Source organism: Neopsephotus bourkii, unplaced genomic scaffold (genome assembly GCF_033783945.1).
Source record: "Neopsephotus bourkii isolate Nb327-2 ecotype Australia unplaced genomic scaffold, CSIRO-AGI_Nbou_v1 NB_1707, whole genome shotgun sequence".
In the NCBI taxonomy this organism is placed as follows: domain Eukaryota; kingdom Metazoa; phylum Chordata; class Aves; order Psittaciformes; family Psittacidae; genus Neopsephotus; species Neopsephotus bourkii.
The window spans coordinates 3,303,447-3,328,679 of NW_026902181.1; the positions used below are offsets into that span (position 1 = coordinate 3,303,447).

The window sequence follows — 25,233 nt, forward strand, 5'->3', positions numbered from 1 at the left end:
GGTGGGCAGTCTCCTGGGAAGCTGTCTCGGACATTAGATGACAGTGTTTACTCCTTTTCTTGGTGAATATTTAAGCATTTTGCTTACTGGAAATTTCTATTTCTATTCCAGCAGAAGATACATTGTAGTGCAGAATATGCTAGTCTTCCGGGGTGATACAGCATACAGTGATTCCTCTCTATGCTTTGCTAAAAAATTCCAGTGAGTTGTATTAAAGAGGTAGCAAACCGCTGGGACGTATTGTGTCACCTTGCTTTTCCTCTCCAGTCTTGAGCTAGGGTGCGCTTTGCCATGTCCTTGGGTTGCACCCCTGCCTGCCTGGCAGGGTGCCTGCAGGAGGAGATGGTGGTCCTGGTGCAGAAAGTTCTGCTCTTATGTCACTGTACAGAGATCAGACCAGAATTAAAGCATATGTACTGAATATATATAGTAGTTATAAAATCTTTCATACTTTTAAAGTATCTTGGGGGCAAAAACGTTGTAAAATAGATCTGGTGCCTGGGACTAAAGCACAGTTAATTTTTAAACCTAACGGCAATAAGAAATGTTCCTTAAGGCATATTAAGTCATATTAGTTTAACATTATCTGAACTGGTAGAATTGATATTATGAAACAATATCAGAAAAAAATCAAGTCATAGTGTTACACTGTTCCTTGTGACAGGAATGTGTGAAACCCATTTCACATATGACTTGGCATGGAAAGTTCAAAACTTTCTGTTGGTTGTTTAAAGTGGTTTTTGAAAAGACATCTGATACTGATAAACGTCTGTTGAGTTGAGCAGAACCATCTCAAGAATCACAGCCTATATTCCTAATGAGGTTTTGGTTGGATTCCTGACCCTGTGATTCCATGTACTTTAGGCAACTGGTTTAAATGCCAGAGTTTTGCAAAGAAAAGCATCATTTGGGTTTTCTGGGAATACTCATAATTCCTGCCTTTGCTTGTCTTCCACCGTTTGGTTGCCATAACCTGATGCTGGATCAAAGAGCTGCAGCTGCCTTCCTCTGCCACTGATCCAGAGCTGTACTGCTCGGGACTTCTGCTCCTTGGGAAAGCACCATACTGGGCAATCAAACCATTCTTGGTTTGTGGGGAGCCACATCCTCAGGACTGGAGAGCATGAACTGTGAAGATGCCTTGCTGTTCTTTTGGTTTGAATTCATTACTGGAGATTGTTGAAAGGGAATTTATTTTTTCTGCAGGTAAACTCGTTAGGTCATCTCTTGTCTAGTCATGATTAGATGTAATGGAGAAGACCAAGAAAACTGCTTGATTCCCAAGTATAAATCTGAGTGAATAATTTGTTTTCTTCTCTACCTGGACTACATTAATACTGTATTACTGTTGTATGTTAAGGTGATGTGGAAAATCAGGTTTTGCTGCTGTATACTGTGCCAGTCCCAAATGAGGCCTAAGTTCTGCATTGTTAATGCTTTTTAATGCACAGAATATTAAAAAAATTGTTTTAAGAAGATGTCTTAATAAATGCAAAACTAGAAAAATGAAAGTGAAAATGTAATTACAGAAAGGAATTATTGTTTCACATTTATCTAGACCTTTCCGTAGCTTGTAAAAGTTAGTTTAAAATTTGGAAATGTTTTAATACTTTCCATTTTCCGGATAGAAAAACTAATACACATCTTTTTACAGAACTGGTGTGAGCTAAGTGGTTCAAATGATGATAGATCAGAATTAAGACGAAAGCTGTGGTACGACAGTTGGCATGATATGTTATTTGCTGGTTCATGCTGCTTCCTTGAAAACAGAAAATATTTTCTAAGTCATAATTTACAGATAAATTATCGACTTATAGGCTCAGACAGATGAAAGAAAAACAGTCATCTTTTAAAGATGGTTTCCCCAGCTTCCTGCTGAACATTTGTGCCTGTAAATTAAAACGGGGTAAAAAGGCAAGTCGAAGTGTCTGACAGATCTTTAGTACTGAAGAAGAACATGCCGATTCCTGAATTTTAAATGGATTTGTGTGTGCCTGTACCCCAGACTGAAAATACTCATCAGCAAATTAAAACTCCTGAATTAATGCAGAAGGATGCAAATATCTGAAGGGCAACCGTTAAGTGTTACTTCACCACAGAACTTGAATTGTGATAGATTTTGAACAAATATCTGCCTGATTAAAATGTGTTCTTTCCTGTAGGTGAGAATGCAGGAGATGGTGAATTAGATTTGAGCGGGATCGACGACAGTGAAATAGATCGGGTAAGGTGCGCTCTTACCCTAGGTGTCTCTGGGGTTGGATATTCGAGAAAGACAAAATGATTCTTACCTGGTTTATCTTCTACCCTCACTGTCTCTTCACTCTGATCTATAGGGAGGTACAAGTGATTTCAGTGATCTGAGATCGAAACTAATGTTCACACAAGCCTGTGATGTTTGTGTTCCTTGCCAAAGTTATGTTTTAGAATATCCTTTATTCTGAAGAAGGACTTTCAGAAGTCTTTGGTGGAGCTCTAAATTCATTATTTAATTAAGATAGATTCAGTATAGAAGGCTGCTATGGAAACCAAACTGTAAGACCAGGATGTACAGCTTCTGTGTTCTTTTAAAGATTTCTGTAACATTTTCTGGTTTTATTATTATGTGTGTGGCAGTGAAAGATACCCTTTACCTCATAGCCTGAATGTAACAGACAGACGTGTGGGAAATGGCTTGTTGAAGGCCGCAGGACAGGTCACTGCTTGAACATGCAACAAAGTCTGGCTCTCCTGACACTCAGCCTAATGCCCTCTCCAGCTGCCACCCTGTTTTTAAAGTGTAATTTGGACAGATAATGCCAAAAAACTCGTTTTGGGGTACAAAGTCATTGAGAGTGGTGATGTTGCATAGGGGTTACTGGTCTGTGGAACATTGTTGGCAGTGCGTGAATGCTCAGCTTCATTTCAGTTGTGAAGCAGATTTTGCTAGGCTGGAAGTTAGGAAGGGTCTTGTGAATTGAGCAGATGTAGTATGGAGGGAGCAGGGAGGCTGAAGTTTTTCAGTATAGCTGGTCCCTAATTTAAACAGTCACAGGGGAAGAGCAAGCACATGTCTTTCTCCATCCTAGGCTCTGTGATGAGCCGTAACTGATTTTAAGACCTCATGTTCATTTCTGTGGCAGTAGACTGTAATGTTGTGAACGTGAGATTGTGGACTCTAAAAGCTTAAGAAGGATGAGTAACTGTGCTAAGATAAAGTGAGCTTTACTATTGTGGCTTCTCATAGAAGCAGATGAAAGAGTGAAAATATTGGTCTGATAAACCAGGACTTGCATAGCTGTTTGCTTGCCTCACTTGTCCTCAGAGGAAGGACTCCTCCCTGTATTAGCTTCATTTGACTGGAAATATTTTTCTCATAAAATCCTATATGTACATTTTACTTTGGAGTATATCTCATGTTCAAACCCATAAGATTGAGAAATCTCAAATTGATTTGCAAGTCTTGGGTCTGCTGCTTAAAAATAAAGTCAGGTTCATGAAGGATGACCCAATTTGTCTTCTCTGTTCTGAAGAAGTTCTTCACTGCCAGACAGCATTGGCTGTAGAGAACTTTTGTTTCACACAGTTGTGCTAAATGTTAGGTTTAATTTTGCAGTTAAGCAGTTGGGAGGAGATCTGTCTACCAACCTGCCAGCCTGCCTGCTACTTACCTGTTTATTTCTGTAATTCGTCTGAATAAGTCTAGATGAGTTTTACAGCTCCATACATACTAATGAGGTTACCAAGACTAAGTGAAGTTAACTGTAAAAAGCCTAGGTATGGTTACTGAACCCAATGCTCTAAAATCTAGGGGACTAAACCTACAGCAATCTAAGCAGGCTTCTTTCACACAGGTGTGCCCATTGCGCTAATAACCTCAATAACTGTGCCTAAACCGTCACAGAAACCTATCCAGAAGACACATGTTTCTGTTTTGGTGGCACAGGGCAATGGTTCCCGTACTGTTTTGAATTACAGACCACCATCAACACACAGAATTATTTGCAGACGACCACATTGTCATGGTGCCCTCTAAAGTCATCTGAAAAAGATCATAAACTTGGGATCATTTTGGGTTAATTACAGATCATGTACAATGACTCCTGGATGGTTTTCGGTCACCCCATCTACTTTGGAAACCAAGAACTGTTTTTTGAACACCAGTTTTAGAATTTACTAGAAATGCTCTGTGATTGTCACATCTCAGCCATGTTTTATTAATGTATTTTTAAAAACAGAATGTGAATTGACCTTGACAGTGGTTTTTCAGTCGAGTTTTGCTTTACGGTTTTCAAGTTTATTTCTGAAAGTAGATAAACTTGTTTTGTCTTTTAGTATATACTTAACGAAACAGAAGCTCAGATAAAAGCAGAGCTGTGGATGAAAGAAAATGCAGATTATTTGAAGGAACAAAAAGGTAAGTATTAGGACTGAAATTCTCCTTTTGGCTAGTGTTACTGAAATATTCAGTCTACATAATCTTCATACTGGTTACCCTTTTGTCATCTTTCAGAAAAGGAAGCAAGAATAGCAAAAGAAAAAGAACTTGGGATTTATAAGGAACACAAGGTATTAAACTGTGTGCTAATTGTGTCTGTTTGAAAATGTCCTGGAAATTCATTACAATTGCTGATCAGTTCCATGTAGGATATACGGGCATATTGGTACAGGTCACCACTAAATGAGCTAAAGCTATTGTGTATCTACCTGTAATTGAATTATGAGGCTATAATTTTTCAGGTGGTGAGTCAAACTAATGCCCAAACTTTTATTTTAAATTATTATTATGAGAAAATTCTGTGCATGGCAAAGTCAGAGCCAGCTCTTTGCATTTGTGATTGCTGTCCTAATTGCTTGCTTATTTAAATACAGGTTTTAAGACATGCCTAATTTTTTTTAACATGTGCGTGGGGAATTTGTTTGTACTTGCCATAACTTCAGTAGCTTTCTTTGCTCTTACAATAATGATTTCTCTATGAAGAACTGAACAGATCCTTGTTACAGTCACTTGAAGGAGTATTTTGTTCTACCTTTCATAAAGAATGCGACAGTTATGTTAACAAATGGCATGTACTGTCTCCAAGTTTAGCAGTTAAAGCAGCCTAATTGGCTGTATATTCACAATTTATGGCATTAGTATTTTGTGTAACAGAGCAAGTGACAAGTCAAATCTTCCACATGCAACTAAAATCCGTTAGTGCATATATCCATAAAATCCATGTTAGTGCAATCATTCTATGATCCTCTTCTTTTTTTTTTTCTGACTAACGCAAAAGGTAGAGTTTCCTACTTCCCCTAGGTATTTCAACAATAAAAACAAAACCAGACAATGAAGCACTGTTTTATGCTTCAGAGTTTCTCATTCATCCTGTGCTTACGCAAACATGGCAGTCTACCAGCAATTTTCAAAATTGTAGAACTCATTGACACCACCAAGTAACCCAAACACCCACTTTTTTGTTCGGACAACACAGGAGTTTTTCTCAGACTCTGTATTGTTTCTGACAGCTGGAGTAGAGCTTGATTAATATTGTGTTTTCCAATTGCAAGGTAGCACTTGACCCACGTAGGTAAACAGAGGGGCTGTTATCCATTACAAAATAAATCTCCTGCAGAACTTGGTGTTAAAACCTGCCTTTGAAAAGGAAATGCCAAATGGAAACAGAGGTTCTGGGCCTTTTTTCGTAACTACCCAGGGGTAGTAGTTATGGGACATGGGTAGAAATGTTCTCTTGTGTCATTTCTCTGTTATTTGGCTCTGCACATCATCAACCTCCACAGCACAGGGCTTGTAGCATTTGCCTGGGAAGGACAGTTGACAGGTTACGTTGCTGCTGCATGTGTGTCTGCAGCTTCCTGCTTTCTGTCCATCAGAAACTAGTCTACACATAGAAAGCTGCTGGTAATATTCTTGGCCTTTTTCAGTGTGGAGGGGGAGCTGAGTAGATGCTCTTCCAGGCCATATTCAGACTGGATGTAAAAATACTAAGTTTTGCAGTTTTGGTACAGAGTTGTCAGTGTTTAGGGGAGCCATGACCCAGCTGGACTGTAACGGCAATTTTAGCAGGGGAATTCCTTTATTTTCACTCTGGGTGATGCTACAGGGTCCCTGTTCCTTTTTTTTTTTTTTTTTTGCGCCTGAGAAATGGCCCATGTTTCTTCTCTGGCAGTATTACAAATACTAATTAAAGAATTGGTAATAAACTGTGGGCATTTGGCAAAAAGAAAACACTTATCTCTTGGAATTAAAAGACCTTTTGGTGCCATTGAGTGGCTGGAGAGGAAGTGCTGACTTAGCCTGTCTGCATTGCCTGCATCCCCGCATCAGCAGCATCTGAGCCAGGGCTGCTGAACTGCAGCTTGCCCTTCTGCTTCATGGAAACTTTGTTTGTATTTACATCACTAATTTTATATTTTAATTAAGCCAAAGAAATCTGCAAAGAAGCGGGAGCCAATTCAAGCCAGCACAGCAGGAGAGGCAATTGAAAAGATGTTAGAACAGAAGAAAATCTCAAGTAAAATTAATTATAATGTGCTAAGGGACCTGAACAGCAAAGGAAGTAACACACCAAAGAAGGAGGATGACAGCACTGATGACAGCACCAACACCAAGAAGCTGTCAAGAAGAAAATCTATTGCCAGTAGGAATATAGCCAACCCTGTAAACAGTGTGGGAAAAAGGTACTGCAATTGTTCATTTATATCTCTGTCTGTGAGACTGTCTATGTATCTTTCTGAGACAGACAATGTAGGGCCTGAAACATTTGTTTGAGGCTAAAATAATGTCAGGGATCTGTTTTTATTTATTTTACCTGCAGTGTTGCGGCAGCACTTTATTTATAGTCCATGTATCAAAGGTCTGCTTTGGTGTGAGTTAATCATCCTGAAGCCAACAAAAAAGAATCAATTGAAATTCATAAACATGAATCTTTCAGCTAGGGACACATTTTCTTCGTACAGTCCTGACATTTGCTGTCCTTCCTTTCTGAGTTGTCTGTATCAGCTGACACAATACTAAATGTTTGAAAGCTTTGGCTTTTTGCTTGATTTGAAAAATATAGTTTCCATCTGTTTTGACAGCTAGCTGTTTTGATTAGCTTTTATTTTAGTTTTATTCCAAACTTTTGTTGTTAATTGATGACACAAATATAAAGCTTTACAGTAAATACTCTTGTCGGTTTTCTGGTCTGCATTTGCAAATGTTTTATAGTGTGGTGAAAGCTCCTATTTAAATGAGTAAAATTCTTGACTCGCTGGGCAAATTTGTAGCGTGCTAGAAAGTGTATAAGGAGATTGATGTGTCCTATCTGCAGTATTTATCTATGTTATTTGTCTTCAGTTTATGAAATTATGTTGGATGATCGTTTGAATTGTGCCTATGTGTAGTAATTTCTTACTTAGATGTTACTTACTTATTTACATGCTGCCTAAAAGACATAGGTTTTTGCTTCCAGAAGTATAGGCCAAACACCACAAGGAAACTTAGGAATTTAATTCTGAAATATAAGACAATGTCTTTGCACTGTAGTTCAGATGTAGGCATGTGTTGCAACTGGCTAAAGGACCAGGGAGGGCAGGCAGCCAGATGCAAGGTGTGAGACATCATCTACTACGGCAAGGATAGGAGTCTTAGAATACTTGAAAACATGAAGCTGGGAGGGATAGTATGTGCCTCCTGCTGAGAAGCTAAGCATAGTAAGGATGACTAAGCCTAACCCCTTGTTTTGACTTTGTGTGGCAGTGAGGCCAGAGCATGGTCAGCCGAAATTGAAGACCACATCACTGGTCCCAGTGTTGCTGGGATACAGGTTTTCGCAGAGTACCAAACATATTTTCTTTCTTTGCTGTACCTTCTTCATTCTGTATTTTACCAAGACGGCTTCATCCTTGTTCAACTTCTCACAGCTTTGCCTTCCAGTTCTTCTTTAGAGCTGTGTAAGTTGCTACTTAAGGTGATGTCTAACAACTCAAGCATGTTAGTTTTCCACTGGTGAAGGAAAGTAAAGATGCATCGAGGATTAATGAAAAGCTTTTAGCCTATGCTTTAAGCAGTCATATTTTGGTATTTCATGCACATGGACTGAAAGCATGGACATTTCAGTTGTCTGAAATGCAGTGCTGCGATGGGAGATAGGAACTGGTTAGGATCTTGGTTGAGTTTCAAAGCTCACTGGTAAGAGCCACGCTCAAGCTGCTTCACTACTTTGAACCCTGTCATTCCTGAGGTTTGCGGAAATGATGGGAAGTCGCAATTCCTGTTGAAGTCAGCATGTTAAACTCTTAACAGGTGCTAAACTCTTTGGAAAATCATGCCGTAAATATTAAATTTAGCAGTGGTACAACTTGAAAAGGTTTCTAAATAAACAGAAATCTGTATTTTCCAAAAGCAAATAAAACATGGTTATTTTTCCTCTTGAGAGCCTAAAGTACATCCTTAAGATGCGTAACAGAGTTTCCTGATGATGATTAGCAGATCTCAGGTACAAAGAGTTTTGCAGCAGAACACTTCAGAGAGGACTGGGGATACATGCAGATATGTGAGTTAAGATTTTGCATTCCCCAAGTAGGCAGTGTGCTTGCTTAAATAATATCAAGGACTTGGCAAACCATTACTTGGTGTTTGCGTTTTTATTCCTTACAGTTAGAGATTTATGACATACTTTTGATTTTTTTGCTAATAGTCTAAATGCCATGCCTTTTAAATGGCATGCATAAATTTCTGTGTTCTGCATTATTCTTATATGCCACACATTCATTGCCTTTGTTCAGCATTGTTCCTCTGAGAGGTGAATGGCTAAATACTTTTCCAGTGATACAAAAATCATGGTAATTGATATGCAATTAATAATAATAAAACACCTGAACATTGCTCATTAGAAAATGAGTGAAGCACATAATGTATCTTTATCCAGGAGGCATTTGCAGAGATCGTACAAACATTTTGGTTTGCAGTGATTTATAGTCCTGTGTGTTTATCTTTTTACGTCTTAAACATTTAGTAATCTGCCTTTGACAGCAGTAGCTCCTTGAATAACCATGCTTTGATCTGGTCCTTTAGTTCATCCAAGTAACAGATTTTAAAGAGCTACTGATTTAGCCCTAAACTTAATTAGAAGGCAAAAGTACCAAGTAACAGGAAACTTCACAGGCTAGGAAAGGAATACTCATTCTTGGTGATTAAAGCAGCACTCCTGTAAAGGTATAAAACTAGGAAAGTAAATTTATTTATTTTTTAATAAATAAATATCTTTATTACCTTCCTTTTGCAAGCCAAAATTTTATATACCTCACCAGGTTTGGACAGATAATGCAGACAAATTTGTTATTTGTTTAGAAATCATTTTCATACACAGGATGTAGCACCCTGGAAACAGGAAGTTGATCTTCATCTCCATCTTTTTAATTGCCCCTTGTTATAAAATACACTAGGATGCTATTTACTTATAGAGAGCTTCACATTATCCCAAAAATAATTGCTATCCTCAGCCAGATATGGTACAGTCTGTGTGGTTTTTCTTTTTTTAACATGGGATAAAGTAGCAGTTGCAGTGTTAATCAGTTAAATATTAGAAAAGCTTTTGTTTACTGATGTGATAATAGTAAGCAAGTTTTACAGTCTTGTAAAAAGTTGTTGATTTGCAAAGAGTTGGAATGCTAGGCATGGTCCCAGGAGCGTGCTTAAACTGGATATTCTTTCAGCTGGTGGTCCTTTTAATGTCGCTCTGTTGCTACCATAATCTCTTAATGGTTGCTTGGATTCCAAGATAATATATTTTATCATGTTATTTCATGTAAAATCCTAATTTTGTAATCTTGGAAATACTGGGTGTTTTCTGAAATTTTGTAAGGAAGGTACTTTCAAAGAACTATTCCAAAGATAGTGTGGGTATCTCCTTCTTAGACAGACATTATATGCATCAGTATTTTCAGAAGCAAACTGAACTTTTGAACAGGCTTCTTTACCACAAATGCTGTGCAACTTTTTGAGTTTTAGCAGAAGATGCTTTTCTCAGACACATATCCCAGAATTATACTGGGGTTTTACTTATTGTATCTGTCAAGATGGTAGAAGACTAGCAATGACAATGTAAGTCATTTTAGGAACTTTTATATTGTGCAAATGTGTTTTATTACATTTCTTAATGCATTTTTGTTCCAGTGGGTATCACGATTGGTGCTTCATATGCAAAAGCTGTTTCATTCTCTGTGCGTTCAAGATGTTGCATAGTGGATGTTAACCATAATAGATGTTGCAACTTTAATTTCAATTACCAGTTGCAGAGTTTATTTCACTAATGTCTTCTGTGCATCTGAAGCATAAGAATAATATGTTGGACTTCTACAAAAGAATGATTACCACTTTGAGCTACTTAAAACCTGAACTCCAGTTAGAGCTCTGCATGTGCTGCAGCTCTTCAAGTCCACTATAGAGCGGTTTTTAGAACTGGAAGCTTTTGGTTAGAAGCTTAATAATTTATTTTATATTTACTTGAGCTGAAGCTTACAACATTACTTGTGACGTGAAATGTGTTGAACCAAGGAAATGTGGGAACAAGAAAGCTTTCAAGTCACTACTTTTTAAAAATTTTAAGCCTATTTATTGCTATGTGCTTGGAATTGGTAATGATATCAGAAAAGACAGGATATATTATCAGGGGAGTAAATGTGTCAGGTTAATCTCCTGAAGAATTTGCCTTGTAAGAAATGCAGCAGGACTGCAAAGTACGGCTGAAGCCATTGTAATGAAACAAGGTTGTTCTGAATGTAAGCATATGAATATTATAATAGAAAACCAAATCATGCCTCGTATGAAAATGACAAAAGCCCTTGGTAAGGATCTCAGATTTTATTAGATTTGGAAATTCACCTCCAAATCTTCTCCATGGTCTCAGTTGTTTTTACTGACTACCCATTTTGCTAGTACGGCTCCACCTTTGCTTTGGAGCCATGGGATCTGCAAACAATGTGTTTGCAGTACCAGGGACTTGTTCTGCTGCTCAAGTTCCTGCCCTGAGATGCACACTTTCAATTAGCATCTGCTCTGGCTTCATTTTTATTGCCTTTTCAGTGGGTGTCATGACCCCAGAAAAATCCCTTTTATTATGACAGCATATGTAATACTTTTCTACAGTATTCAGTGTATCATTTTAACATTATAAGTTACTTGGTATTTTCTTGGTTCTAGTTGGAATCATGTTCCCCTGGGGGGTAAAATATGGGTAGAAGTATAATTTAGGTGCTTCGGATGAGCCTGATGATCCCGTGCTGCAGAAGGAGCCTGGGGAGATGGAGTGGGAGCACTGCCCCAGTGCTCCCCAGCTCTGACCCTCATCTACAGCTGGCCCTTTCTGGTGTCTGAGATGGAAATACTACACTGTAAGGTGGAAGTTTGTTTTGAGCTCATTGTCTTTGCTCATTAGTTTTGGTAACACTGTGGGAAGAATGGGGCATGGGGTTCTGTTTTTCACACCCAGCATGAAAACTTTCTCTTCACTTGTTGATACTGCAGATGACCAGCGGAATCTCTATTTCTTTCTCCTGGGGAATGAGGAGGGAAGAAGCCCCAAACTAGCTTTACCCTCACATGCAGGATCAATGATTATGATAAACCCTTTATTTGTAGTTTTAGGGTTTAGGCAGGTGGAAGTGTTTGCTGAGTGCCGTGCCACATCCCGGCTGGGTGCTCCTGACTCAGCTGCAAGTCTGAATGTCCTGAGTGCTTATTCTGCATTGGCCATGGCTTAGAATTAAGTTTTATAAATCCAAAGCAAGCAGGTTTTTTACGTACAATATTTTTAGTTTGTTTTACATTGTGAGACTGCTACTTGTAGACAGGAGGAGTGTGAGCTCATGTTTCTAGATTACTTAGATCAATCCAAAACAGTGTGAAACAAAGCTCAGTTTGAATAACCCAAGGAATCCCTGGGTATCCAAAAAACTTTTATTCAGTTAGAGCCAGGTGATTATAAAGGTTAAAACACTCTCAATTCACTGTGTCAGGAAGGGCATTGTTGTTTCAGAACCTTTTTTCACTAGGAAAAATGACATTCTGGTAATGGTTTAGAAATTCAGGAATTAGTATCTTAAAAGTTCATTGACTGTAACTGATGCAGTGCCAGCTGGTCAGTGTTTACAGCAAGTCCTATGTGTTAGCAATTCAAAATAAAGCAGAGCTTCTAAAGAGGGACAGATCCCCATGTTTGGCAGATGCAAAGCTTTTGAGAGAGTCTTTTCTGTGCTAACTTTGGTGTTATGCATTCTCTGTACAAATTGGCCCTTTGAGATGGGATCTGAAGAGTATTTTAATATCCTTAAATTTTCCACCATATATTTTTATTTTTCAGAATTGCCTTCAGCTCTTTGTCTAATTTACCTTTGATATCCTGTTTTTCTTTCTTTGCTTTGAAGTCTGTTACATGGTTTGGAGTTTATGTGTATTTGCTCAAAGTGAAATACTAAATTTTATTTCTTGTCTTGTGCTGCTTCAGGCCTTCATTTATATGTGACTAAAGTGCTAATACCAATTTCCCAACTGGAATAAAATTCCTTACAGAAGATATTGGGAATATTTGTTGAGGTGGTAGTTAGGGGTTTTTTCTATGCTTAATTACTATTTAGTTGATATTTTTGGTGTTTCCTCTGGAAGAAGTCTCATTTTGGCTGTGGGGTTAACTAGAATGTGTTTCCTGGGTATGAATTTATGTATATGTGATGGAAGCCTTCCTGTTGGGTGTGTAGAGTCAGCTCTTGGTTTGAATGTCATGTATGTGGTAAGTAAACTCTCAAACCACTTCGAATAACTGTTCTCTTCTGTGATCTGTTCTTTGAGAATTTTTTTGGAGTGTAATTTTATGTATGTTTATGCTTTTCTGTGTTATATAATCATTTAAATCAAAGGTTAATCAAAATGATTAGTCATTTTGAACAGGAAAACGGTGACATTTGATAAGTACTTCTGCTTAAAATAAATCTTACCAGTATTTTCCAGTCTCGTAACTTTCAGAGGGACAAGCTTATACAAATTATGTTTAGTATTTTATTTACAAAAAGCAAAGCCAAGAAAAATTGAATTCAAGACTTCCAAGGTTCTGCTTTTCAAGTCATGCATCTCCTTATTAAAGTTAGCTGCATGGGGGAGAGCTTTACGAATGACCTTGAAACGAGCTGACACATGCATTTACTTGTTCACAGTTGATTTGAGCAGTTGATCTAGTAAAGCCTGTAGTAATGTTGTAACCTGGCTAATGCTGCGGGTTACTGCTGTTCATATGAGCTAAGAAGCCTTTTGTATTAAGGAGATAAATCAGAAGCAAGAACTGGAAAGAAACATATCTAACCCAACATGTTTTAAAATGTTTTTAACTTCTGAATACTAAAATGTGGTGACCAGCAGCCTTTTCTTTTTCATTAAGTGAGGAAAATTGCATTGCTTGTGTGTGTAGCACCATGCTCCTGAGAAGAGAGAGTTAAGCAAATGCTACCTGGGACAAGAAACTGGAGGGGCAGGAACCAGCACACTGTCCAGGAATGGTGAGCAAGGTTATCCCTTTAGCCTCAAATTCAGTTCTCATGACACAGAGATAAGACAGGCTGGGGGGCAGGGGGAAGAAAAGAAAAAATGAAGAAAGAAAAGAAAAAGCAGTTCCCAACCCATCCTGCTGGAAGCTGGCAGGTGTTTGTCAAGATTTGATGTTTATTCTGATTACTCTTTTTTTTTTTTTGAAGATCAGATCCCCCTGATTCCAACGATAGCATTTTTCTTTCACATCTGACAGGCTTGATACCCCTGAAAACATTAAACTCTGAAACATGTGTGAATATTGTTTTGCATGGCTCTGCTCTGCACTGTTGAGAAAGGAGCTCCTTTCAGCATAGCTTGCATCCCCAGCCTGCAGGGTATGCATGCAGTTGTGCTGCTGCTACTGCAGAAACTGCTTCTGCCACTGACTCCAAAGTCATTTCAGCAGTTACTCCAGCAGCTCTGTGCTTTTCTGTTGTGCAGCTTTGGTTTGTTAGGACAAGGTTACAAAAAAAGGACATTTTTTTATCCTTCATCCCTCAGTCCTTTCTTCCTTCTGAAGGAGGAGAGTTAAGGAATCATTTTCCCCTTTTATGCCTGTTCTGCAAATGAGTTAAGAGAAATGAACTTAAAGGTTTTCTAGCTTTATATATTATTAAAATGGAGTATTTTTCATAAGAATCCCAGTTTTGGATTTTTTAGGTTTTTCCTAAGAATCCCAGATTTGAATTTGTTAGGTTTTGAGTACTAGAACTGGGTTTTGGGTACTAGAATAAAATGCCAGAATTTCAGTATGGCGGTTAACCCATCTGTATTCTCACTCTGTAAAATATAATTGGAGAAAAATGCCTCTGGAGTATCTTAATGATAGGAGAAATACTGTAAAGAAGCCTTCCCTATTTGAACTGTACCAATTCATGTAAGTTCAGTGATGCTGCAAATCACCTCTAGGTGTGCATCATTCATTAAGAACATTCAGATTTTACAGTACAGGCATTTAATGTTGTCAAAATTTGGTTTATAGTAAGGGTAAGAGAACATGGTCTGCTGGGACTGCAGAGGAGTATTCCTGAGCTGTCATTTATTTGGACTTATGAGAACCTTTGCAAAATATATGTAAATAAACCCTTCAAGATTGGTTGAGGACACATTCAGGCTTGTGTGACTGTTTCAGCAATAATAAGCCTCGGCCAAATCCAGTACTTGGTTTCATTTACTCCAAATGATTAGAATGCCTTCAATTTAAAACTAAAAAGGCATTGATCTGGCTCAACCTCATGGCCCAGACCCAGGTCAAGTCTCCTTATTTTTACAGCAGCCTTCTTGTTTGTTTAATATAAATTGGATATTGCTTTTCTGCCTCCCACTGAAGAAAATCATCTCCTTGTCGCATTCCAGGGGAGGTCAGCTGGGCAGTGCAAAAATGCAGAGGGTATTTTTGTGACTGTCTGAAATAATTCTACCTTGCGTTTTAAGACCAAATAGGAACAGTTTTAGCTCAGAAGATAATTTTGTGTGACAGTTGGATTGTGAGCGCCTTGTTTATCTATGTTCTCATTTTCAGGTTGGTCACAAGGAAATACTCTGCAAGCTTTTTTCTTCCAAATTACACTCAGTGGGTCTAATGGGAGTTTTCATATAAATATGTATGCACGGTCTCTTGAACTTTAATAGCGTGATAGCAAAAAAAGTTATATGTGATGTGGAGGGTGAGGGGAGTGGGAAGAAACAGAGAGATTGTGGAAGTGTTATGGCTCTTGCTATCAAACCCTAGAGGTGCATGTCCTGCTGTCACAGCTGAGAGTGCTTCAGCGCTGTGAAATGCTCATCCTCAGTTTGTATATTTTTCTGATTTGTTTCCTTTGTTGTTTTGGGTGGTTTTTTTTTTGTTTGTTTGTTTTTTTTTAAATGGGTGGAAAATGGGTTATTTCTGAATTCATTTTTCTTTGGCCCTAGTCCTAGCAGGGTCTGTCTGCTTGTTGGTCTTTACAGTATATATCTGCTCATTTTTTTAGCATAAACCAAGGGAAGCGTATGTCTGATGTGTTTTCAAGTTGCAAATGAAGTTGAGTCTTTGTTAAATGTTGAAGGAAGAGGAACAAAACAAACAAAATGTTTTTCTCACTGCAATATGGCGTACATTATTTTACCAAGACTAATACCCAAGTTAGGAGAGCAGTCACTTGAAGCTTCTTGTTTCTAAATGTTTGCACTCATTGCCAGACCAGATAGCTGGTAGTCATTATGTGGTTATGACTGCAGTTCTTTCACTGTAGCTGGGTAAAATATCGGAGAGTTATAACAGTTTGTTGCAAAAATTGAGGTGTTACTTGTTCACAGAATATTTAACAGCATCTACATAATTAGTTTTAAATTGGCCAGTGTGGTGTAACTCAGTCATTTATGTAAGTGCTGTTCCATTACCCAGTGATGCTTCTGGTGTGCTGACTGAGTTCATTTTTACCTTACTGCAGTTGTTATGAAATATAGGATGAAACAAATTGATATAACATCTAAAGGTGGTTTTGGAAGATGCATGCAGCAAATTGAACTTTCTCTTACGTTAGTTTCCAATTTATAGTGAGTCAGAAATTTCTGCCCAGGATTTTCCCTTTCCTCCAGTGAAACACAGTGACAGACTGAACAAACCCATTGGTCTGTTTAGGATATGGGAAACCCACCTGCTCTAGAGCAGCCCATCTCCTTCTCTTCTCTCATACATTCCCATTTGTTGTGACTCGGAAGGAATGGAGGAAACCACCAATTTTTACATACATTTTCCTTTCCCCCCACATTTTACACTTGGATAGAAACATGTGCTGCTACAGAGGTCCTACGGGAAGGTACAGAGCCTGCAGTCCATCACCCAGGTGATGGCAACTCTCACCCTGAGTGCATCAGGGTCTTGAAGGCATCACTTGGCTCAGCAGCTGTCCAAAACTAAATAATTTCAAATCTTTCTGTGCAAGCAGGGCTGTGATAGCTGGCAGGGAAAGGATACAGTGAGGCTGTTACAGCCCACAGCATTACTTGGTGTGGTGGATTTGAAAACTGTATGGATACTCAGGGTGTAACCTTGCTGAACTGGATTGCTGGAAGATGCTTGGACATGGAGATCACTCTCAGGCCCCATACTGAATAGAAGTATTGGACATGTATTTAATAGTTGGTTGTCTCTTTATTCAGAAACTAGTTTAGATGTGGTATTTATGTGAAAGAAATATATAATACTTTACAGCATAGTGTTCTTTTAATCTGAATGTTTTGAGATCTGAAGTATGAAGGGCATGCATACAGATTTGGAAGTGGAATGGAATGGCTAGCATATTTGTTTTGTAAAGTTATCTTTGCCTGTCTGAAGTGGTGACATGGTAATTTTAATGGAAAAATGGCTTTGCACACTTTTGTACAGATTTTATCATGCAGCAGTAAAGGCACAATATAATTTGTAATCCTAACTGAAACTGTTGTTGCTGAAGTTGAGTAAGGCAGTCATCAGATTAAAGATGTTTTTGAATCAATCAGTCATCTGATGAATTAATAACAGAAAGTCAACAGTGAATCAAATTATTAGATGAAGAGGAGCAAGATAGAAGTCAGGGTGGTTTGAAACACACAACTGATTATTACAAGGCAGCATCGCCTGCTGGCCAGCTCCTGGAGGCAGAGACAGGCTCTTCCAGTTGGAGCTTTAGTAAGTCAGTTTAAGGGTTAATTCTGTGCCTAAAGGTGCTACTTAACTGATGGTGGTTTAAGACACTTAAGTCTTTTTTTCTGCCAGATGACCTGTGCAATATTGGCTTGAAAAACTGACATGCAAATATAGCACATTTTAAACGTGTTTGCACTTTTTCATTCCTTTTGAAATACTACAGAGGACAAAAAAAGATGTGAACAGAGTAGAAGGAAGGTGAACTTCTTTTTGTAGGTTGTTTGTGGAACAAGGTGGGTAGGAGAGGAGCTTGGGTTGCTCATATGGCTGATGGATGCCTACTCCAGGCTTTCTCTAGATATTCCTATGTCAGGCTGTACCTTCTGTGGTCTTTACTCCTCCCCCTCTTCCTTTTCTGGACAGTGTGCAGGAGATTAGGATCATCAATGACTTTCAGTGGAAAAAAACTACCTTTTGCTGACATGTTCATTCTTGATACTGTCTCTGTCACACCTCTTCATATCTGAACTCATTGATGAAATATAAGAGCTTTCTTTGCCTACAGCCTGATCCGGTCCAAGTGTGATTTTGACCTTCGGGCAATCTGGAATATAAAAAATTACTGTCAGATTTTATATAACTTATTTTAGCTTTAACATATACTTAAAAAATATAAGCAAGAAGCTTGCTGAAAAAGCTTCAGTCTCATCATGGGAAAAGTTCCAACTACATATACCTTAAAGTTTCTTAAATCCTTGTAGAAGTAGAACTACTTTTTATCCATGCATCCATATTTTCATTTTCCTGTTATTTCTTAAAATACCCTTGTTCCTTTTCATCCAGAAGGCATTGGGGTAATAAAGGAATTTGGTTTAACTAGATTGCATACATTGATCTTGTGTGGCTCAGGTAGACTATCATGCATTTCATAGAAAATAAACCTAAATACTGCTTCATCAACTCTGAAAGCATGAAATGATGATACTTAATTTTGTTCTATTAAAAAACCCAAAACAAATGTAAACAAAAGAGGGAGGGGAACCAAGAAAAGAAAAAAGACAAAGGGCTAATTAAGGATTTAAAGCCGCTGAGGTTTGGTTTCGGGGGTTTTTTTGCAATTAGTGAGCTGAGTCCAGTGTAAAGTGTGGTGTGTGTAAGCCATAAGAAATCATATGTCCTATATAATGCAGAGTAAGTTACTAGCAAGTTAATGACTTGATATAGAGGTTTTGGTTGGAAGGGAAAAGTTTCCATAAAAGTAAACCTCATCCTGCTGACCTTTGCTGACCCTGGCTGTCTCTCTCTTAATCTAACCTGAAGAGATCAGAAAAACCCTTAACATCAAAAGGAACTGTAGACGCCATTGTCTCCAAGAATCCCATTGTCTTTAGGAGTGATTTATCAGGAAGCAGCAGCCTGCTCCTGCTCCGGAGCCTTCACCCGCTGGCACCAACAATGCAGCCATGGCTGTGGGTCAGGCTGGCAGCCTTAAACCCTGCCTTGGAAAAACAATGTACAGCTCTCAACGTGATGGATGGGAAACCTGACTCTGGGGTTCATTTGCCCAAACTTGTTTGGAAGATTTGCTGTTTTTTCTGAATCAGTGTTTTCAAGTGCTCCCTGTATTTTATCCAGGAGTTGATAAGTAACTTATTTTGTTCAATAACAAAAAACATGAATGTAATTAAATCACATCAAAAGTTTGTCTTTCAGCACATTGTAATCTTCAGGTTCTGGATTTTTTTAATATATATATTTGATAATGTGTGTGTATATATATAAACACAAGTTTTGCAGAAGAAGTTCTTTAAATATCTTTTGGAGGAAAGTGTGTGTTTTATGCATTGATTTCTGTCTCAACAGGAGAATTGAAAGAGACCGTTTCTAAGATCTGATGATTACTAGGCTGTAGTTTTCTGTCAGTTTAGGGTTGCAATTTAAAATTATTCTTTAAAACATAAGGAGGTCTTGAATTATGAAACAGTAGGAAATCCTGATATCCAAGGCACTGAGTGGGAATAGTATATATTCCTTATTTTGTTGCTACTTCAGTAGCCCACAGGTATTAAGCACTGCATTACATTAACTTCTTGGTGAAGATGACACTAAAAAATTCAAGTTTATGGTTCAGCATTTGCTGATAGGATTTGCAACTCAGGGAAGTCCACATTTAAGATGTTTTTTGCAGAGTGCTTGTGAGAGGCTGGCCACAGTGACAGACACATTTTTGTCTGACTTACTTACCATCTCTTTTTAATTTCAGTATCTGCTGATTTCATTTTAAAACCCATTTTAAAGCAAATGAAATAGCTAAGACTTTTTCTAGCATAGTAATTATGACCTTTAATACCCTGCCTCCCTACAGACCACAGTTTTAAGAGCTGATGTTTGTGATACTGTTGCCTGTGCTGGTCAGGTTGCTGGTCATACATTACAGGAGACACAGTGGACCTAAGGGTACCTGTATTAGACCCTGCTTTCATGTAATGTTAAAGGTTGATCAAGATTTTCAGGTTTTTATTGGAAGACTTATCTTTTACTAAAGCACTCTCAACAGTGGAGCTCCTCTTGCTTATGAACTGTGCTCCACATCACAGCTCCAGAGATACCTGGCCAGCTTCTGGTTTAAATTCACTTAATAGGGCAAATCTGAAATGATTTAAACTCTCTCAATTTACCAAATTCAGTGACCAAACTCAATAACCAAAAGATCAAAGCCAGGAGCTGTAGAAGCACTAATATTCAGGAGAGTTTTTTAAGAAGAATTTAAATGCAGCTGCTTTAAAAACGTCATTAAGATGAAATAGGGAATGCTTTAGGTAAGCGATTTCAATCACCCATGTCTTTTGTTTTGATCACCTTGGGATTTTCTGTACCATAGCATACCTAGGGCTGGATTTTGTTCCACTGACCTCGGTGGGCTTAGGTTCAGCTGTCAAATGGTGGGACAATGTGTATTTTGGTATGTATGCAGGCATCACAAAGAATTGTGAGACTCTGTCCCTAACAAAGCAGGTGATTGACTGAATGGATGTTCTCAGGCTTTATGCAGGCTTTTGGAAAGAAATGGTAAAACAATTTACTTAAGAACATCTGAATTTTTGCCACCTTGCACTACAGCCTGATAAGTTACTAAATAAGCTGTCTATCACTGCAGGTATTTTCCTTTCTTTTCTTTTGTGAGACATTTTTTAGGATGAGCATCACCCTTGTGTTTAAAGATCTTGATTTTCTTCAGCTGTTATCAAGTGTATCTCAGTGTTATTTATTATCTTTCTGTCTCACTTAGGCTTTTAGGTACTGTTTTGACTTCTCAGAATCTAGAAAAAGAACCTTTCATTTTGGATGAAAAGAAAAAATAGCTGTATTGTTCTGTTCCCTAGGGGGAAAAAATATAGGAAAATGGAGAAAAATAACCAAAAACATTGAAAGGTGCTTACTGATTCAACTGTAGGGAACATTTGCGTATCTGCCATTTGGTCTCCTGAAGATCAATACTGTGAGCCTAATCTATGATGCTGCAGCAGTCTGTAATAAATCTAACATAATATCTTTTGGAGTGTTATTGCTAGAATAAAAATTGCTGGTTTTAAATTTTGAAGATCTTGGGATACTTATCCTGGCATTCATTATTTCATAAAATGGATCAACAGCATTCTCTGTGTGCACACACAGTTCGATACTCCTTCAAAATGGTATTGAAGGGTTATGATGCTGTTCCAGTGACCCTGTCCACCACAGTTATGCTAGATGGATGCAAAAAAAAACCAAGAGAAAACAAGAACAGAGCAAAACCACAGGCAAAATGTGACTGATTCATATCAGATGCTCAGCATTACAAAGGTGTCATCTCTCTCAGTTGGTGATAAAGGGAGGGCAAAGGAGTGTCTGTTTCAGCATGATTTTGCCCACTGAGAGTTACAAAAACAGCTGAAAAGTTTTTGCATTGACTTGTGGTCTTTACATACTGGGAGGTTGTAATTTGGTGAGGAGGGAGAAGCATCTTCAGTTATGTATTTATTGCTGTACTGAGACAAGTTACTGAGTTTGGATTAATTATAATTTCCTGTGTCTCCATAAGTGGATTCAAAACGACTCGTTGGCAGTTGTGCTGTAATAACTTCTGTCATTTATTCTTTTTTTTCTTCCAAGCAACTGAAGACCATATTGCCACTAAATTGGGAAAGTATTAGATTTCCTTAGACTAATTGTAGAGTCTCGGTTTTGCAATTGTATTTTGAAACACTGGTGGACAGCAGTCAGTGAAAGCAAAAAGACACAATTCTTACTGAGGCCAAATTTGGAAGCCCCTCTTAAAAACATGGTTGTAAAGCAGCCTTTACCATGAGCAGTGGAAGTAGTGAAGTCTAGTTTTCTACCAGTTGCCATTGTTTTTCCCTTGGTTATGCCCTTCCTCCCTTGGAGCCATAGCCCTGGCTCTCCTCTGTGAGACTTTGCTGCAAGCAGAGATGGGTTTTCTGGTGTGAGCACATAGCTGTCAGCCAGTTCATACCTGTGTGGGACATGGTCAACTCTTTTGGGTCTCCTCTTCCTACTTCTAATTTTCACAAAGGGAATAGGAACTTGGTAATTTTTGTGACTTTCACCTCATTTGGATTTTGTGGTCCCCACATATTTGGAGGGGTTAGAGTGGAGTGAGAGATGGATGGACTGTCAGCATGTTGCATAGTTATCCTTTTATAATTATCTTTTCCATTCACTCAAGAGCGCACCTTGTGTGCTTAGGCAAAGACTCAAAAATAAGGAGTGGATTCCTATAAATAGTGGCTGATTTAATAAGAATTTTGGAGCTTTTGGTGATGGGGATTTCGGTTTTGGTTTGCTGTTTGTTTGTTGTTGGGGTTTTTCTCTCAACTGAGCCACTATTTGAATGTCTTCTCGTATTTAGTGACTGTTGCTCTTTTGAGCAATTTTCAGGGCGAATCCAAAATCACAGTATTGCTAGGTAAAGAAAAATTTTTAACCCTCCAAAATGCCTACTACAGAGTTGCCCAATATCAGCAACAAATACATGGGTGTGGTGCATTTTACCAACTTTGCATGTAGGAAACCAAAGGGAGTTTCTCGTAACACGTGTTGCTTATTGATGACACAGTTGCCTGTGATCGATTAAAAGTGGGAGATTTATTTCGGCTTCAACTCTTCCATTAGCATTCCGATTTGACCATCTGGCATTGGAAAACCTCACTTGTGAGATAGACAAGGACCTTGTTGAAAAAAATCACAAGATTTCTTGGGGCCTTTTTTTTGCTGGTGTCCTGATGAGCCAGGAAGTTGTCACTTTCAGTGACAGTTCTTGTTGCATGAAAGGGTTGAGTCTGATGCTCGATCAGCACATGACTTATGGGTTTTAATTATTGCCTTAATTGCAGCAAGCAGTTAATGGCTATGCAAGTATCATTTTGTGGACTTTGTAGCTCTTCCATACCATTCAGCTGATTATAAGAATGAGAAGGAGCCTGTTGCTGTTGAAGTGGGAGGAACAGAGCAAATGACTCTTTTCAAAATGGCACCTACAGAAAACTAGAAGTTTCCCTCAATTACTTGCTTATTAAAATGTCTTATCGTAATCAAAATTATTTGACTATGCTTAAGATGCCCTAATCAAAATGATTCAAAGATAATGTACCAGGGAGAGATGCTTAAGGGGCAAAAAAATGAATTCTAATTGGACTGTGATATTCCAAAGTGTGGAGCTGTTTTATGTGTCCATTAAGTGGTAAATATATGCACTGCTATGAGACAAATGTGGAGCTAGCATACAATGGGTGATGAAACCTCAGGACATTTGGTGGAGCTTCTGCAACTGTACAATGCATTACATCACAATCTGAAGTGCAGCAGCTGCTCTGGCCCTTCTGTCCCCTGATGAGTAATAGTGTATCAGGGCTGTCTTTGGTAAACAGCTTTATGGGGCTTTTCTGCTGCAGTGTTTGGCACTTGAAATTGTAGTGCTGTCTCTGGCTTCCCACCTGCAGCATCCCTTGCTCCCCAGAAATACTGTATTTCAAAATAAAGGCATGAAATCTTGTGGTTAGGACCCCTTGCGTCTAGATTTTATAGGGGGCATTGTAACGATTAATGTTATCTATGTATTGCGGAAAGGTGAATTATGGACAGAGGAAACAGTCTGTATGCGTTTCTTTACATCTGCAGAGTTTGCTTAAAACAGCACTTTTAAGTCTTTGTTTAACATATATTTTTGAGGGGGAAAATTTGAAAGAAATATTTCAGAGTGTGATAGATTTCTGCCCAGCATCTCCAGAGCTTGACCTTGGTGTGTGTAAATACTTTAAACGGTTCCATTGATATTTCAAGCTTGTGGCTTGTTGAGGTGTAATGCACAAGGGACTTTCTAAATGGGCTCCTCATTGCACTTCGACGCACACAAACATTTCAGCAAGTGAAGGTGTTAAAAAAATATGCACGAAGGTCAACGCAACAGGTCTTGCTAGGAGGTTACTGGCAGTAGTTCTCTTGAAGAGTAATCTCCTAACAATTTATTCTTAATTTTGTATTAAATTTTGGAAATTGTGTTGAGGCAGCATTAAGATTACATAGATGGTAGTTCCTTGTGCAGTGTTTAGCATTAGAAAGGAGATGAATCCCTTCTGGTTTTATTTTGCATCATTAGTAATGTTTATGCTGGGGGAGTATGCAATTTCTGAAAATGAAATGTTTTTGGACAGTTAGCAGGGATTATCTGGAACACATACATAATGTATAGTGTAATTCATTTGAAGGTCGCCTATGTTATCCTTTTTTTTGGTCTGAAGTAACATAATATTGGAATAAAAATGGGGAGGAAATTTATTCAGCCACTTGAAGGCATTTTGTGGAGGATTAAGATTTGTTTGGGTTTAAGTGTTTCTCAAAAAGTGGTTCTCTTGTCCGCTGATTTAATTGTGCCATCACATCTGTGAAAGATCGTTATCATATTCTTTTATACGGGCACGTGTCAAAGCGTTACTTACATCCAACCATCTGTAGACTATTTGATACAAATGCTTCAAAAATGGAGTTAATAGACAGGGCACCATCCTTGTATTGGAAAGTTTCTTAAATTTCCTCACCTATATATTATTTTTTTTTTGTCCTAGTTACCAGTTTTCTTTCAGAAACAGTGCCTTTTGGCAGCTCATGTACTGGGTTTTGAGTAACTGGCCAGACTTAGCACAGCACCATCTCAGTGTACTCTTACAGATCCCTTGCCAGTTGTCTGCTTGAACACCATCTGTTCCTGGCAGGAGTTACCTTCAAATACCTAACAAAACAGGTCATGGGAAAAACCAAAATCTTCCAGGAGCTAATGGTGTTAACATACACCGCTCCTCTAACACCACTAGCATTTTCCTCATAGCACTCAGGAAACTGTCTGTCCAGGTAGATTCTCTTACCCCAAGAGTTTTCATTTTGAGTACCATGTCTGCCCAGCAAACAGTCAGGAGGGTGCTAACTTGCAAGAAGATGTTTTGTGGAAAGCTTGAACAATGTGTAAAATTCAGTCCTACTTCATAATGAGATAGAGAGCAGTGCTAATGAAATCTGCAGGAGACAATAAAGTGAGTCATACAGCAAAGACGACTGAAAACGGACGTGCAAAGCACTGCCACTAAGAAAAAAAATTGAACTGAGAGCAGGAAATAAAAAAGAGCATCTTGGAAAAAATCCAGGCTAATGCATCCAAAGAAATATAATCTGAAATGCAGACATACATGGAAGCAGAAGCTGTAAAAGCCATAAGGCTGAAAGAGATAGAGAGATAGTGGACTGCAAATTAGATATGAGGCTCTACAAAAGAACCAATTTGGGCCACGCGGTGGAGAAGCAGCACATGACAGATTAGAGAGGCATTAGGCCTGTCTTGGAGAACCATTTGCTTCTGTGGAGGAGAGAATTGTAGTCATTAGGGTGATTTCAGCAAGAAACAAAATAGTGATGATCTGGAGGAAACACTGAAATGTTATCCATAGCGTGCTAGGAGCCTACGCATAGTAGAGTTGAAGCATTTGGAGCATAGACGAGGGAAACAGCAGCATATGGCATGGCAGAACTGAGGAAA

At 38.4% G+C, this 25,233-nt stretch overlaps 1 protein-coding gene across 2 annotated transcripts in view; it reads left to right on the plus strand.

Moving 5' to 3' along the window:
- BRF1 (BRF1 RNA polymerase III transcription initiation factor subunit) overlaps positions 1-25,233 on the plus strand; it is a 175,041-nt gene that overhangs the window by 123,986 nt on the left and 25,822 nt on the right. For both annotated transcript variants that reach the window (XM_061376200.1, XM_061376201.1), the window contains 4 exons: positions 2,163-2,224; positions 4,315-4,396; positions 4,493-4,548; positions 6,404-6,660. In XM_061376200.1, the coding sequence (XP_061232184.1) occupies positions 2,163-2,224; positions 4,315-4,396; positions 4,493-4,548; positions 6,404-6,660 (457 nt within the window). The remainder of the gene's footprint in view (positions 1-2,162; positions 2,225-4,314; positions 4,397-4,492; positions 4,549-6,403; positions 6,661-25,233) is intronic.